The 14751-nt window shown below is 36.0% G+C and overlaps 4 protein-coding genes across 4 annotated transcripts; 2 read left to right on the top strand and 2 right to left on the bottom strand.

Annotated features, from left to right (window-relative positions):
- Positions 1–1106: 1106 nt before the first annotated feature.
- Positions 1107–3109, top strand: LOC129240802 (cilia- and flagella-associated protein 45). Its single transcript, XM_054876803.1, has one exon. The coding sequence runs from the start codon at positions 1236–1238 to the stop codon at positions 2892–2894; it is 1659 nt and encodes a 552-aa protein (XP_054732778.1). The 5' UTR covers positions 1107–1235; the 3' UTR covers positions 2895–3109.
- Positions 3110–7052: 3943 nt separating this feature from the next.
- On the bottom strand, positions 7053–8158 carry LOC129240803 (SAGA-associated factor 11 homolog). The gene has a single exon (XM_054876804.1). The coding sequence runs from the start codon at positions 8042–8044 to the stop codon at positions 7388–7390; it is 657 nt and encodes a 218-aa protein (XP_054732779.1). The 5' UTR covers positions 8045–8158; the 3' UTR covers positions 7053–7387.
- Positions 8159–9495: 1337 nt separating this feature from the next.
- LOC129240805 (uncharacterized) lies at positions 9496–10198 on the top strand. The gene is made up of 2 exons (XM_054876806.1): positions 9496–9751; positions 9807–10198. The coding sequence occupies exons 1-2, from the start codon at positions 9651–9653 to the stop codon at positions 10156–10158; spliced, it is 453 nt and encodes a 150-aa protein (XP_054732781.1). The 5' UTR covers positions 9496–9650; the 3' UTR covers positions 10159–10198.
- Positions 10199–10213: 15 nt separating this feature from the next.
- LOC129240804 (charged multivesicular body protein 1b) lies at positions 10214–11336 on the bottom strand. The gene is made up of 3 exons (XM_054876805.1): positions 11120–11336; positions 10582–11047; positions 10214–10513 (listed from the first exon to the last, which is right to left on the bottom strand). Exons 1-3 carry the CDS (start codon positions 11139–11141, stop codon positions 10390–10392), a joined length of 612 nt encoding a protein of 203 aa, XP_054732780.1. The 5' UTR covers positions 11142–11336; the 3' UTR covers positions 10214–10389.
- Positions 11337–14751: the final 3415 nt, after the last annotated feature.

Below are 14751 nucleotides of genomic sequence, written 5' to 3' on the forward strand. Positions count from 1 at the left end.
CCTTGGTAATTTAATAAAATTTAATAAAAAATGTATTGCAATTTAATAGAAATGAATTTTTTTTATACACAAGCGAAAAGGCGATCACCAGCTAGTAAAGATATGTAATTATTAGGGCATGGAAATCCAAGCAGATACATACATACATACATATATGTTTTCATTACGCACTGCAGGCATATTAAATGCGTAGAAGCAGTAGCGTAGCAAATTTAATTTTTTCTATTTATTTGGTCTCTAAATTACAAATTTTATCTAAATTATCCTAAGTGTCAATCTTAGTTCATAGATTTTGTCATTCGAGAGACCAAAAGGCAGAAACAAAATGCATTGCTTTGTTGTTTTTGTTCTACTGCTACTACCTTTTCTATGTGCCTTGCACGATGTACAGAATCAAAGGAGCGGTCAACATCAAACCGTTAATCGGCTTTCAGCGAATTTGAAGGGATCAGCGGAAGTGATTCAGTCACAAATAAATTACTCAATTCCGAATGCTCACGCTATGTTAGTTTTTGTGAGGCGTGATTGTATGCATTGCTCAGACTCTCATACTCTCAAAAAGTGGTATATAGCATTTGCTTAAATTTAACATCATTAACAACAGTAGAAGAAGACTTTTGTCATGTTCCTTTGTATTAAATGTGTTAAGAAGTGAATTTCATTGTGATGACAACTTAAGAAGATTTTTTTGTAATATGCCTGTTAGGTAAATAAATAAGTAAATTAATTAATTACACTTTCAGAGTTAAAGATTTTTTAATTTATGGTAATAATAAATTAATTAATTGCACTTGCAGTTAAAGTTAAAGTAATGCACAAATGTTAAAGTTTTTGAATTATCTTTTTATTTCCACCCTCTGGACTAGTGCTGTCTTTGGCAAAGATGGTCTGGGAGGCATCCTTTTTCACAGTTACGAGTATTAGCGTTTGTTCATGTTGGGTAACATTTTTGTAAAATTGTTGGACTGCGTTATTAGGTCGATTACCGTTGGCCTGTGATACGCACACATCTCTATGACTACTTCCTGTTTATCAAAATAACCGTTGCCTCACACTGGTGGAGGTTTATGAGGGTGAATAACTTGGGCTTTTTCAATTCCAAAACAAATCGAGCGTTCACTCAAACAACTTTCAAAATCTTTCATTTGAAAATTAGAAATTTCTTCATTTTTAATATTTAACTACAGAGATTAAAGTAAATACAAAAAAATATATATATTTTAATACGAATAATTATGCCCTGTTTTACGGCCTCAAATTTACGTCTTGCGTGCGACCATCTGGAAAATGCTGGGAAGAGGCGCGCCAAAACCTCAACAACACACCGTTCGCATGTGAGTAGCACAAGTGTGGCCGGAGGCACTACTGCCGAGCTGAATGAGTCTTTCAAAGCGGCCATTGCTGCACAAAACAACAAGAAAATGACCAGAGAATGCACTGAATTCCTGAAAGTAATGGGCTATACTCCGCAAACGCTCAACAAACGTCAGATCGCTAAATCAGCAAGACCCAGAAATCAGACAATGCTGACCCAAAAAGAGCTAGATCGCCTAAAAAATGTGTCAAAAGAAGTTACACTCGAAGAACGATTGGAAGAGCTGAAGAGACAGGAGGAGGAAAGAAATCGCATGGAAAGAGAGACTGAAGAGTTGCGCTTACGTTTCAAAAAGATTGATGACGCCCGACAGAAGGCATTAGAGGAGAATGCTGAAAAAGAAGATCTCTTTGGCGCCGGTGAAAAGGTGAAAGTTTTAGAGCGCGCATTTCTTGCAAAGCACGAGCAGGAAGAGGAGGTTCGGCGTGTCAATCGCATTATTCTGAATGCCAAGTGTCAGGCGGTGCGTGATGCCCAGATACAGGAGAAGGAGGATTTTCAACGTGAATTGCGCGACGAAGAGATACGTATGGATAGAATGGTGTTGGAGCGTGCCACAGATGCGCTGAAAAAGGAGGATGCTACTGAGGAGAAGAAGAAAGAGGAGAAGTTGAAATATGCTTGTGAGATTCGTAATCAATTGAGTGAACGTGAGACGCTGCGCTTTCTGGAAGCGGAACGCTTGGAGCAAGAAGCTAAACGTATACGCAAAGCTAATGAACTTATTCGATTCGAAGATGAGCGCCAGGCGGAACTGCAACGTGAGCGTAAGCTGAAATTCCGTGAAGAGTTGAATAGGATCGCTGAGATGGCAGCACTTTTTAGAAAGATGATTTGCGAGCAAGAGCGCGAGGCTGATATGCGCGTGGCAGCGTACATGCGTGAAAAGCAGAAGAAGGAGCGTGAATTGGCAATGGAAAAGAAAGTGGCCCAGGAAGCGGCCGAAAGTAAACGGCAACGCATATTCATACTAGCCCAAAAGATGATGGAGGCGAAGACGGCTAGCGAGGAGTTGAGCTATTTACGTGAGCAGGAACGTATCGAGCGCGAATATCGACGCAAAGAGAAGGAAGCGGCATTGCGTAAGAAGCAAATTGAAGACGATTTGGCCGAGGCACGCGAACGTCAATTGCGCGAAGCAAAACACAGACAAGCGCTGCAAATTGCGCGCGCCGAACAGGACTTTGACCACCTAATGGCAGAGGTGAAGCAGGATGAGGAGAAACAAAAACAGCAGGTGGTACAGCGGGAACGTCAGAATGAGTGCTACCGCCAGGCCATTATAAAACAAATGACCGAGAAAGAGTTGGAGCGGCGTCGCCTATTGGAGCTTGATCGCGCACAGGCATTGGACTGGCGTGAAGGCGAGCGGCAACGCGATCGCAATATTCGGGCAGTAATCGACGCGAAATTGGCGGCAATGCGCGATGCCTGCTTGCCCGAAAAGTACATTAAAGAAGTGGAAATGCAACTGACGAAAATTAAAGGCCAAAAGGCATTGCTGACTAGAATCAAATGAACGTAGGGTATTATTTTATACTCTTTCATTTCGCTGCCATGATGGTAATTAATATTTATTATCTTCGAAGTATAACGCTTGCAGCGAAGCAGCAAATATTTCTTTATGCAATTTTTTTCGTATAAAACCTAAGCATGGAGGAGAAAAAATTATTGCAAACTACATTTAGCTGTACTATGAAAAATCCGATATTTTATTAAACCTTCTTTCAACTGGGATAATCTTGTTTTATTTTCATGTGATTTAATAGGTGTATTTAAAATATATTTGTTTTATACCCAACGTGCACTATAGCAGTAGATTATTTTTTAGTGCTGGTAGATATAAACATATACACATGTGATCAAAATAATAGGTACATGTTGGAAGTTCATATTTATTGATGAATTCAGTACAAAAAAAGGTTATACTCGTTTATTATACATACTTTACCATAAGCAAAAACTTAGAATTTTTATTATAGCACAATTTTGCAATGCTAAGAAAAAAAAAAAAAACCAAAATTGCATAAACCGCCATAAAAAGCTGCTCAAAAAAATAGGCATTTATATTAAAAAAAACTTTGAAATGGTATAAAAAAAACTTTTTGTTTTGTACAAAGTTAGTAAACAGTATATCCACCCTTTTGCGATATAACTTTCGATATCCTTCTTGGCATGCTCCTAATTAGGGATCTACACGTATCTTCACTGATTTCATACCAACATTTTTGGACTGCACTCCACAAATCTTGCTTATTTGTAAAACTTTGTTTGCCCAACTTTTGTTTAAGATGTCCCCATAAGTTTTCAATTGAGTTTAAGTCCGAGGATTGGCTGGGCCAAGTTAAAAGGGGAACTTTGTTATCCTCGAAAAACTTTTTGAAAAGCTTGGAGGTATGTTTTGGGTCGTTGTCTTGTTGAAAGACCCAATGCAGTGGCATGTTTTCCTCCGCATATGGAAGCATTACACTCTCCATTATTTCCCTGTACTCCAAAGCTGTCATTTTGTTTGTTGTCTGGAAAATCGGGCCAACCCCATACCATTATGCACCCACCTCCATGCTTTACAGTCTTTTTGGTAAACCTGATATGGAATTCTTTGCCTTTGGGACGTCTCACATGCCTCTGACAGTCGTTTCCAAACAGGTTTATCTTAGTTTCATCACTCCATAAAATACTTATCCATTTCTTTTCACCTTCAGGACCGCACCAGTTTGAATGCGATTCAGCAAATTGTAAACGCATCTGTAAATTTTTTTTGCGCATAAGAGGAACTTTTCTGGCTAATCTTCCAGGAAGATTTGCTTTTTGTAAACGCCTTCTTACTGTCGGAGGACTTACAATGTTGCCGATTTCTGCAGAAATCACCTTTGAAGAGCAAAATGGATTCATTTTTGCCATAGCTAATATGCGACGATCATCACAATCAGTTGTTTTCCGTGGTCTTCCACGGGTTTCTTTTGCCGGTTTTAACTAACATTCTGTACAAAATTCAATGACCGGTTTATTGATTTCGCTATTTCTCGCAAATATTTTCCATCATTTCTAAGATTCATTACCAATCGTCTCTCCTCAGATGTACAGTGACTTTTGCGACCCATGGCTGCATAAAAAATTGTTTTATTTTAGGTAAGTAAGCTTCTACACATAATACCCTTACCAATTCGAAGCAGAAAAAAATCAAAATCAAAATTTTATAACACAAATCTATACAACAAGACGAATGTACCTATTATTTTTATCAACTGAAATTGCGTTCAAATTAAACAACGTCAATAAAAATTTACAGTTACGGCAAGTGACGCTTTGTTTTTATACTGAGCAGAGTTGCCAGACATAACAGCGCAAGTATGGTTAACAACTACTTCACAGAGATGTTAAAGTTGAACAAAATACTACTTTTAAATACATATATCGTTTCTAGTATACTTATTATTTTGATCACATGTGTATAAATATGTATATGGATATGTGGATTTATAATGCACTAATGGGGTAATAAAAGGTTCAGAACAATGAAGGGCATCCGTTTGGTTGTTCGTCTGAGCAACGGATTATTCATGTAAGTACCCATTAAGGTGTTAGGGGTAGTCAGAAATTTCCAAAAATTTAATTTTTTTGCATTTTCTTAAAGTATAATACCTTAAAAATATTGGGTGAAAAATTGAAGTGAATCCGACAAATACTTTTCGAGTCATTCAACAATTAACAAAGAGCGATCGGGCGTTCCGGAGCCAATAGCAAAACTATATTTTTTGAACTTTAAAACCGCTTGATAGATTTCAATAAAATTTATACTGCTTTGGGGTGTTGCCAAAGCTCTTGAAGGCATTTTGATAGAAGTACGCTTTAGGGGTAAAGCATTATTTTAAATTATTTGTGTGTGTGTATCCAAAAATAGCTGTAAGTTAAACCACAGAAGTATCTAGACTGCCTAAAATCATAACAAAAAGTAATTATTTCTCCGGATACCTTCAAAAACCGGATAAGAGTTGGACGATCTCGAGTGAAAAAAAGAGGTTGTCTGTAAAGTCGGTTTACTGACGATAGTTTAACGTGACAACGTCATAAGAAAATATTGATAGAATGGTTGCAATTTTCAAAACAAAATTTTAATTTTATTTGTTTGATAGATATTTTGTATGGATATAGAGAATGAGTTAACATTAACATAGCATAATATAACATAACATAACATAACATAACATAACATAACATAACATAACATAACATAACATAACATAACATAACATAACATAACATAACATAACATAACATAACATAACATAACATAACATAACATAACATAACATAACATAACATAACATAACATAACATAACATAACATAACATAACATAACATAACATAACATAACATAACATAACATAACATAACATAAAATAACATAACATAACATAACATAACATAACATGCTGCTCAAGCAAGGTAACGACGCATTTTTTGGTGCGTCCAGCCGGCTACATAGAATTATAAGACGTTATCACGTCAAAAAATAATAATAACATTAAAACAACAGGTATTATTAACAAACTTGGTTTTATTTTAAATTCTTCAAGTAAATCAAATTAATAATAATCAATAAGAAGGCATATGCAAATACAAATACGTGAATTTATATGTGTACATATACGCATATACATACACATATACGCTCACTTAAGTAGGAGAGAGCAAGATGTCGAACGTTGCCGTTCGTTTGCTTTGTTTGCTTTGTCGTTCGCTCCGCGCTTTCGCTTGCAGTTCATTCAAGGTAACGGTAATGAGCAAGGTAACGACAAATGAGCAAGGTAACGGCAATGAGCAAGGTAACACTAATGAGCAAGGTAACGGCACTGAGCAAGGTAACACTAATGAGCAAGGTAACGACACATTTTTTCGTGCGTGCAGCCTGTTAAATCGAATTATAAGACGTTATCACGTCAAAAATTGCATTTTTCTTTGAATGTCAAAATAACACCTCTTATTGGAAAACTCTTACTAATAAATTATGTATACAATTTTTTTATATTTATTTCTATTGTTATCCCTTAAATACAGATTCTCTTTTAGCGCATTTTTGGCGCTGCTGGACATATGTATGGGAAATATGTTTGCTGCTACAACAACAACGCGCTGTGGAGATCAACAAATGAGGAACCCATCCTATGGCAAATCAACCGGAGAAAGTGGCGATGGATAGGTCACACGATTAGAAAACCACCAGATATCACTGCACTGGAACCCGCAAGAGAGCAGAGGTCGCTGTCGGCCAAAGGCGACCTTGGCGAAGGTCGATGTTTCGCGAACTAGCAGTTGCCAACATCATACGGGACGGCGCAAAAACAACAGCCCAGAACCGTGTACGGTGGAAGAGTCTTCTTGTCGTAGTTGTAGCAGCATACAAATTCCCCATACATGTAGAGGGAATGGTGCTGGAGTGACAAGTCCTTGGCCGCATATAAATCCAAGTCAACCCGGTAACGTAGAACCGACTGTCGTGGGAATGCGAAGAGTCTTATCGAGGCCCTATGCTTCCGACCGGTGTAAACAGGGATATAAAAAAAATGTTTACAAAGTTGCTAGAATTTTACATTGACCATTATATATTAAATAAATTGAGCAATACAGCGGCTGAAATAAAAACTCGTACTAGCGCACATTTTCAACCCTTTACTTTGTATTGAAAGATTTTTTGTTTTCATTATCGGCAGTTCCGTTTCTCACATTTTATTTATTATTATATAACTTGAATAAGTTGGTAGAATGTATACAAGGCATTTATAAATAAAACATGTATTTTACACTATAAATGGAATCTTTTAGCACAGTTTAGATGTTGCATCTCAGTATGTCTATGTACACGCTATCATAGTTACATGCACTAATAACCACTAACAATTATATTTATTGCATATAGAAATGCAATTCTAATTTTTCCTGCAGTCTGCAGTCTGAATGCGAAACAAAATAGTAAATTGTATACTTATACTTTTACATTTTTCTCCCCGAGCTTAGAATGATTTGCCATTATTTTTTTTAGAGCCATTGTTTCGATTGCTTTGATTAGTCTTCTTTCGGCGTTTCTCTGACGACCAGTCAATGTCGTCCTCGTCATCGGTGCCAACAGTCGTTTGCAGATACGATGAAGACGACGAAGAACTAGCACTTGTACCTTCCTTAGTGGCTAAACGCCGGCTAGCTATACGTGATGAATTACGCCCCATGCCCATGCATTTCTCTAAGTGTGGCGCAAAGCGGGACGCTGACACGGGCCTATCACAGTTGGGACATGTGCAATCCATTAGCTTTTTAACTGCTGACATGCCGAAAATATCATAATTTGGCATATCTACGATGCGATAGGAAGCGTCCGTACCTTCTTCGGGCACTCCATCTAGAGCATCTAAGTTACCAGTCTTATGCAAATGATGTATTTCCAGGAATACACCCACTATAGCATCGTCAAGTAATGACTGATACAGGTAGAGTGCAGCCTCGTCTAAACTTGTTTGATCTTTGATAATGTCATGGAAAGCCTTCTGAATGGATGCTACAGTCATTTTATTGTTGTTGGTTGAAGACTTCCCCGAGACGATGAGATTTGTATTTTTCTCGTTATTGGTACCAACGTTAGATCCAGCCAGTGATGGATTGGACGAAGAAGCCATAACACTATGTAGCAATGTTGCTAGTCCTCTATTTTTTTGTTGACAATGTCGGCTTTTTATGACTTCCACAGCTTATCAAAATAATGTGCAGTAACAAAATCACCTGTGTGCGTACGATTATTGTGAATGGTCATGATATACAAAAAAAAAAAAAAATCACAGAATAGGGTGTTTACGTGAGCCGATTTTACAAGCAGTTTAGTTGAACGCAACAATTGCTCATTGAGCAACCGTGGACTTATCTATATTCTTACTATGTGTGCTTTCATTTCGAAATTTTGAAATTTTAGCGTGTGGCTTCCAAGGATGATAGAATATCAGGTTGCGCCTTCCGAATTCTCTGTGTCGTCAGAACCCATGAATAAACAATCAAAAGGATGGGGTATTACTTGCTTGTGAAGAGGAAGAGTTGGCAAAAGCAATGGAAACAACCAACTTATACGCAAAAACACATATTTTTTTGCCACAGCGTCTTCCGTATAAAAACGCAAAAAGAAAACTGCATGTGGGAGCATTATATTAATTGGTGCTTCCACAATTTAATACGGAGTACTTCGCTGTTGTTGTAGCAGCATAAGCATATACATTGCTGAATTTAATAATAAAACCGGGTCGTTCCTGTTAAGTAGAACCGATAGTCGTGGGAGCGCGAAGTACTTCGTCATTAGTTCGTGTAGTTTAGGTCTCACAAGTCACAATATTACCAAGCCATTCACTGAATTTTCATAAACAAGTTATTTCTTCTCCTTTTGTTTGTTTTGTATTCTTAAGGTACCTAACGTCAGACTTGTCAAAATCGCGAAAAATAAAGTAACGATTTTGGGAAGACGCCACCTAAAGACACTCAATTCGCCTCGAGCGGCTTCGGCAATGAATGTTATTAAAATAAATATGGCAAATTTGGTAAATTTTTAAAGTGTTTGGGATGCCTTACACAAAGTATTTTTATTTCAGGTTTTAACTCCATGTTTATGTAAAAAAAAAAAAAATAATTGGCGCTTACACTTCTGTTAGGTGTTTGGCCGAGCTCCTCCTCCTATTTGTGGTGTGCGTGTTTGATGTTGTTCCACAAATGGAGGGACCTACAGTTTCAAGCCGACTCCGAATGGCAGATATTTTTATGAGGAGCTTTTTCATGGCAGAAATACACTCGGAGGTTTGCCATTGCCTGCCGAGGGGCGACCGCTATTAGAAAAATTTTTTTTTTTATTCGTTTTGCTTTCACCGAGATTCGAACCAACGACCTCTCTGTGAATTCCGAATGGTAATCACGCACCAACCCATTCGGCAACGGCGGTTTATGTAAGAGATTTTAATTGAGTAATTGGTAACATTGGTAATTCCTATAACCCCAAGTGATTGAAACTGAGTTAAAAAAAAGAGTGTGATAATTAATTTGTATTAACGCGAAGTTCCTTAGCATAGCCATTGTGAATGGGTAACAAGTCAAGTGACAGAAACAGCGATCATTCTCTGGTAGTAATCAACTAATTGTTTACATCTGTGAAAGTAATAAAAACTCAAACTCAAATTTATGAACATAGACGGAGCGACTTAATTAAAGAAGAAATGTGCATGTAATCTCAATTATTGAACGAACCCGAAAATGCTGCTTGACGAAAAGGGTCAGAAGTATAAATTGCTTGCCGAAAAAATTTATCAGCGTTGTCACGAATTGCAGACGGAAAACGAGCGCTGTGTGCTGCGGTAATTCCTATGTTTATGTATATTTTCAAATATATAATACTTTAATTGTCTTCAGAATAAATACGGTTAAGAAACTGTTGCGACGACGCACCCGCGATGTTGAGCTTTTAAAGCGACGACTTGATAAACACAATGACGTATGGCGACAGTTACCGATGGTGGCACCACATCCGAAACGAAAAATTGAACAAAAACGTGGCCCTAAACCCAAACCAAAAAATATCACAGAAGAGTCCGGGGACGGCAAAATGAAGAAGGTACGCAAACAACGAATGAAAAAGAATTTACCACCACAGCCGAGTTCTGCTGAAATAACGATGCAACAGCTGTCTCAACAACATTTCAGTGAGCAGGAGCACCAATTATTGATGCAACAACAATTTGTGCAGTACAAACAGGATATATGAATAGAGATTCTAAATATTTAGTTGATTGAATTGACGACTATCCTATTGATTTAAAACTTCTGAAGCATTTTTAATATAATTATTATACATGCGTCCAACGTGGGCCATATGATAATAAAGCGATAAACTTAAAATGAAATGAAAAATACGGTTTTACAAACATCCAGTAATACCAAATCCATACATAAAGCGCCACTTCGAATAGAATTCTTGGCCGTAAATGCAATAAAACTATTCGGCTTGCCTTAACCGTGCCAGCCGTTGAGTTAATTCATCCTGTTCTTGGGATACTTGTGTAGATGCACCAATAGTTGAGCTTTGCACACCACTGGGTAGTTCCATGTTGAGCTCCAAGCTGCGCAAATAGTATAAATACAACTTATTATCAAAATTGTACGGATTAGCTAAATCTTAGCTACTTACCCAGCTTCATCGGCCACTTGTTGTAACAGATTATCGACATCGCCTTGTGGCACAGAGGTTGTAGTCGTGTCGGACATGGTATTCTCCATCACCGAACTCTGTACATCCAAGTCTTCGAATTGCGATTCGAATTTCTCCATGAGTGATGAGATTTTTTCTAAATTCATACCTTTCATTGCAGCATCCATAGCTTTCACCACACCGGCCATCGAACTTGTAACTTTACGAGTAGTCAGTGCTGATTGCACACGGCTTGCAACTGCATCTACACGAGCACTCATACGCAAATAATTTACAGCTTGATTCTTCTGTCGTATTGCATTTTCTGCATGTATACGGGCCACATCCATGTTACCCTTTTGAATGGCCTTCTTCGCCTTTACTTTCTCAAGCTTCTCCTCTTTTTCACATTTTTTTGAGTTGCGCTCCAGCTCCTTTACAGCAAACTTTAAATTGAAAAGGTGTTCTATAATAATGGCAAATAATTAATTATAGTGAGTTTATTGTTATGGCAGGCAAGTTACAATTCTACTCTTACTTTCCATGGATGAGGTGGACATTTCGTTACCCAGTTTGTTGGCTTATATACAAATAGAAGAGTGGAGAAATAAATTTAGTTTGTTAAAAAGCAATTTGCTCTCCGTTGAACTACTAATTTCGAGTGTTATTTTTCGCAAAACTTCTTGAATTTCGCAGCAGCAATTGTTTGTCGACTTCTAACTAATATGAATCATTGTTTTGTTTGACAGCTGTGAGCTCATAGACGTGTTGAACAGAAGCGAAATTACCATTTGATTAGGAATTCATTCACGGTAGACATATAATATATTTTAAACGTTAAATTTTCAAGTGATTCAATTGTGTATATTTTTATGTATAATAGGCATTATTTTGAAATTGCTGGTGCGCAACTTGTATATACTTTTATATGTTATAATTATTATTGCGATTCTATGATTTAGATATTTCAAAAAAAAATTTAATTTTCCTTTTTAAATACAGTAGCAAAGAATATTTCATGTGTGAAACACAAGACATCTGAATTACCCTGTGACCAATGTTTTTACTATTTCCTCTTTCTTTGAATATATTTCCTTTTCCTACTTATCACAGGATTGTTGTGCAAGTCAGTTAGTTGACCAGATTTACGCTCATAATTAAGATTTACCCCGAAGTTATTAAAATAGGGTTAATAGTGGTAGTTAGCAGGATTTAATGTCATATTCGTTATTTAGTTTCTTCAAACATTTAGTTCAGTTTGAAGTGTATTGAATATCTGCGGTGCGTTTTGAAGTGTGTACAAGGTATTTTTATTGTTGTGATTGTTTACTCTTTAATAAGTTCATATTTATTTTCATGGTGCGATGTTATTGTGCTAGTTTTTTTTTTAATAGCTTAGCCTCATTTTTACGTTTTAAAATTTCGGTTGTTCTTGCGCGTTAGAAAGCGATACCCAATCGGCAACTGCAAGTAACTGAAGTTCCGCGCAATAAAAGTTTGTATGTAGATAACTGAGGCGTTGAAGAGTTGGTGCGTTGCACAGTGGTCCCGCCGCGTAGGAAGAGCGGTCATAAGAACTTTTGGCGTGATAAATGACTTTTTAGTACGTTTTTAAGTTAAGAAATGTTTTTATTTGTTAAAAAAACATTAAGACATATAAAAAGTAATATATATATAATAAGAATACATATATATAAGATATAATAATAATAATATATAATAAAGTAATATATAATTAATATAAAAAGTCAAAGGAAAATTAGGTACACACATTTTTTATATAAACTTTTTTTGTTTCGTTTAAAGTTTTGCACAAATCTTAAATTATAAAAAATAATAGAAAAAAAAAACATTAAATTCCGAAAGGATGAGCATAAAGTATACTCTGATGCCAGTTAACTTATTCTTATTTATGAAAACAATGAAATATTCACTTCCAAAGAAGTTAATGTACTTAGAAATACAAAACTTTTAACTCAATAAATCTAACACTTCTCTTAACATCATAGATTTCTTTTTACATGGTAATTTTCGTAGACTAGATATAAATGGATCGGAATTAAGAAGAAGCCTGTGCAAAAGATGCGTGTTAGTTACAGTTCTTAAGGGGGTAGTATGGTATTTTTTTTTTTTCATTATTTTTTTTTTTTTTAAATTATTCTATAACATCTTAAGATTATTGTGTGAAAGTTTGAAGTGCATTAGAGTAAAATTGACAAAGACACAAAGGATTAAGTATCTACCTCTCCAACCGGATTTCACGCTGCCGAAAATCTTTAGACGCGTTTTTCTCACACTTGCCTTTTTTACGGTCGGTGTCCACTGTAGATTCATATCTACTGCACCGATTCTTTTCAAATTTGGTTTTTTTGTTTTTTTAAATTTTGTCATATTTTAAAACAACAAAGTTTTCAAGTTTTTTTTATGAAAAATCGGTGTTTTGACTTCAAAGCGCTTTAAAAAATTAAAAAAAAAAAAAAAAAAAATTCGACGTTGTTACCTGCGAAACTTTATTAGCTAATGAAATCAATTTGGTTTTTTGATTTTAGTTGATCCAGTAATGAGTTCTGAGGGACAGCGCAATAAAACTTTTTTATGAGACGTCCGCGAAGATTCGCTGCCACCAACTCATTTCTTCATAAAAATCAATGAAAATTTCACACAATATTCTTTAAATATGACTTTATAATGAAGTAATTTTAAAATTTTGAATAAATCAACTGTGTCGACAAAAAAAATTTCGAAAAATATGCTTGTTTTACACCGAATTAACCATACTACCCCCCCACCTTTCTGGTATTGTCACGTCTGAATTGTTTCACTAATTTATTACATAATTCAGCTGCCTCCTCTGATAATTCTCCAATTGATAATAAACAATGATCGATCACCTCCGACCCATGAATGAGCACTTTATGAACTGATGCAGGTAAATTATACCATTAATATTTACTAACTAGAATTTTAGCAGTGTCTAGTGCGTATATTTTGAATTTATTCGAATTAATTTTAAAACCAGATGAAAGACATTGTAGGAGATAACTAAATCTGTCTATAACGTGTTTGTCTATTCCTGTGATTTCGGATGATATGGTTGAATGAAGGAAACATTTTCGTATTGTATTTCCATCATTAGAGGTGCCACTTCCTCCAATTCGCGGTTTGTCAACTATCAAGCCTAATTGTTCTCTAAACTCCCTCTGAACAAATTCCTTTCTCTTAGTTGGAAGTGCTTTTTAAGGGGGTCTTCTGGTCTCGAGGCCCTGAAATGAAGGGTTTTTTTGGGGATTGATTGTGACAAATCCTGTGAATATTTAAAAAAAATTTTTTTTTATTTTAAAGGTACATGTCTTGGCTTTTAAAAAATGGTTTTGACTTTGAAAAAAATTAACACCCGCGACCTTGAAATGGCGCTGAAGACGTCCACCTTCAAACGAAACAGGTCTCCATTTTGGTCACTTTTTTTCCACCTGGGTAATCAGAAAGCAAAAATTAGATATGCGTTGTCTTCAGAGTTGCCCTGGTTCAGTTTTCCCGTGACAGATTTTTTTTTTTTAATTTTTTTCAAAAGTAATGCAACAATTTGCAAAAAAAATTTTTTTTGCTCATTTTTTGAACTTTAAAAGGTTATAAAAATGGAATGAAAAAAAATTTCAAAAATCGTACACGGGGAAACTTAGCGGTAAGTTTCCGAACCTTTTAAGACCAAAACCATTGAAATCGGAGTATAACTACTATGAAAAGTGTGACCAAAATGCTTAAAAAACACGATTTTCGGGGAAACGCGTTTAAAGATAAAGTTTATGATAAAACGGCCGGAGGAGGGTACACTTCGGTGCCCAGAAAAATGTGAAAAAATGCGATTTTCAAAAAATCCTTTCTGTGGCGTATTCTCGCATACACATACAACAAAATTATGGAAAAAAAAAAATCGATTTTTTTTTCGCTGGAGACCAGAAGACCCCTTAATCAGATAAACGTGCTTGCCACCTTTTAAACTCGATTCTATAAGAAACATGAATAAAGTATTCAAAAAATCGAATCCAAGAATGCAGGGGTGATAAACCAAATTCAAATCTACTGGAGTTTACTTGTTTGTTTCTACACTTTTCTAAGTCATATCTTTAGGTGTCGCACCACAAATATAACATTTACTCGTAGATGAGTCAC

This window comes from Anastrepha obliqua, chromosome 3, assembly GCF_027943255.1.
Source record: "Anastrepha obliqua isolate idAnaObli1 chromosome 3, idAnaObli1_1.0, whole genome shotgun sequence".
NCBI classification, from domain to species: domain Eukaryota; kingdom Metazoa; phylum Arthropoda; class Insecta; order Diptera; family Tephritidae; genus Anastrepha; species Anastrepha obliqua.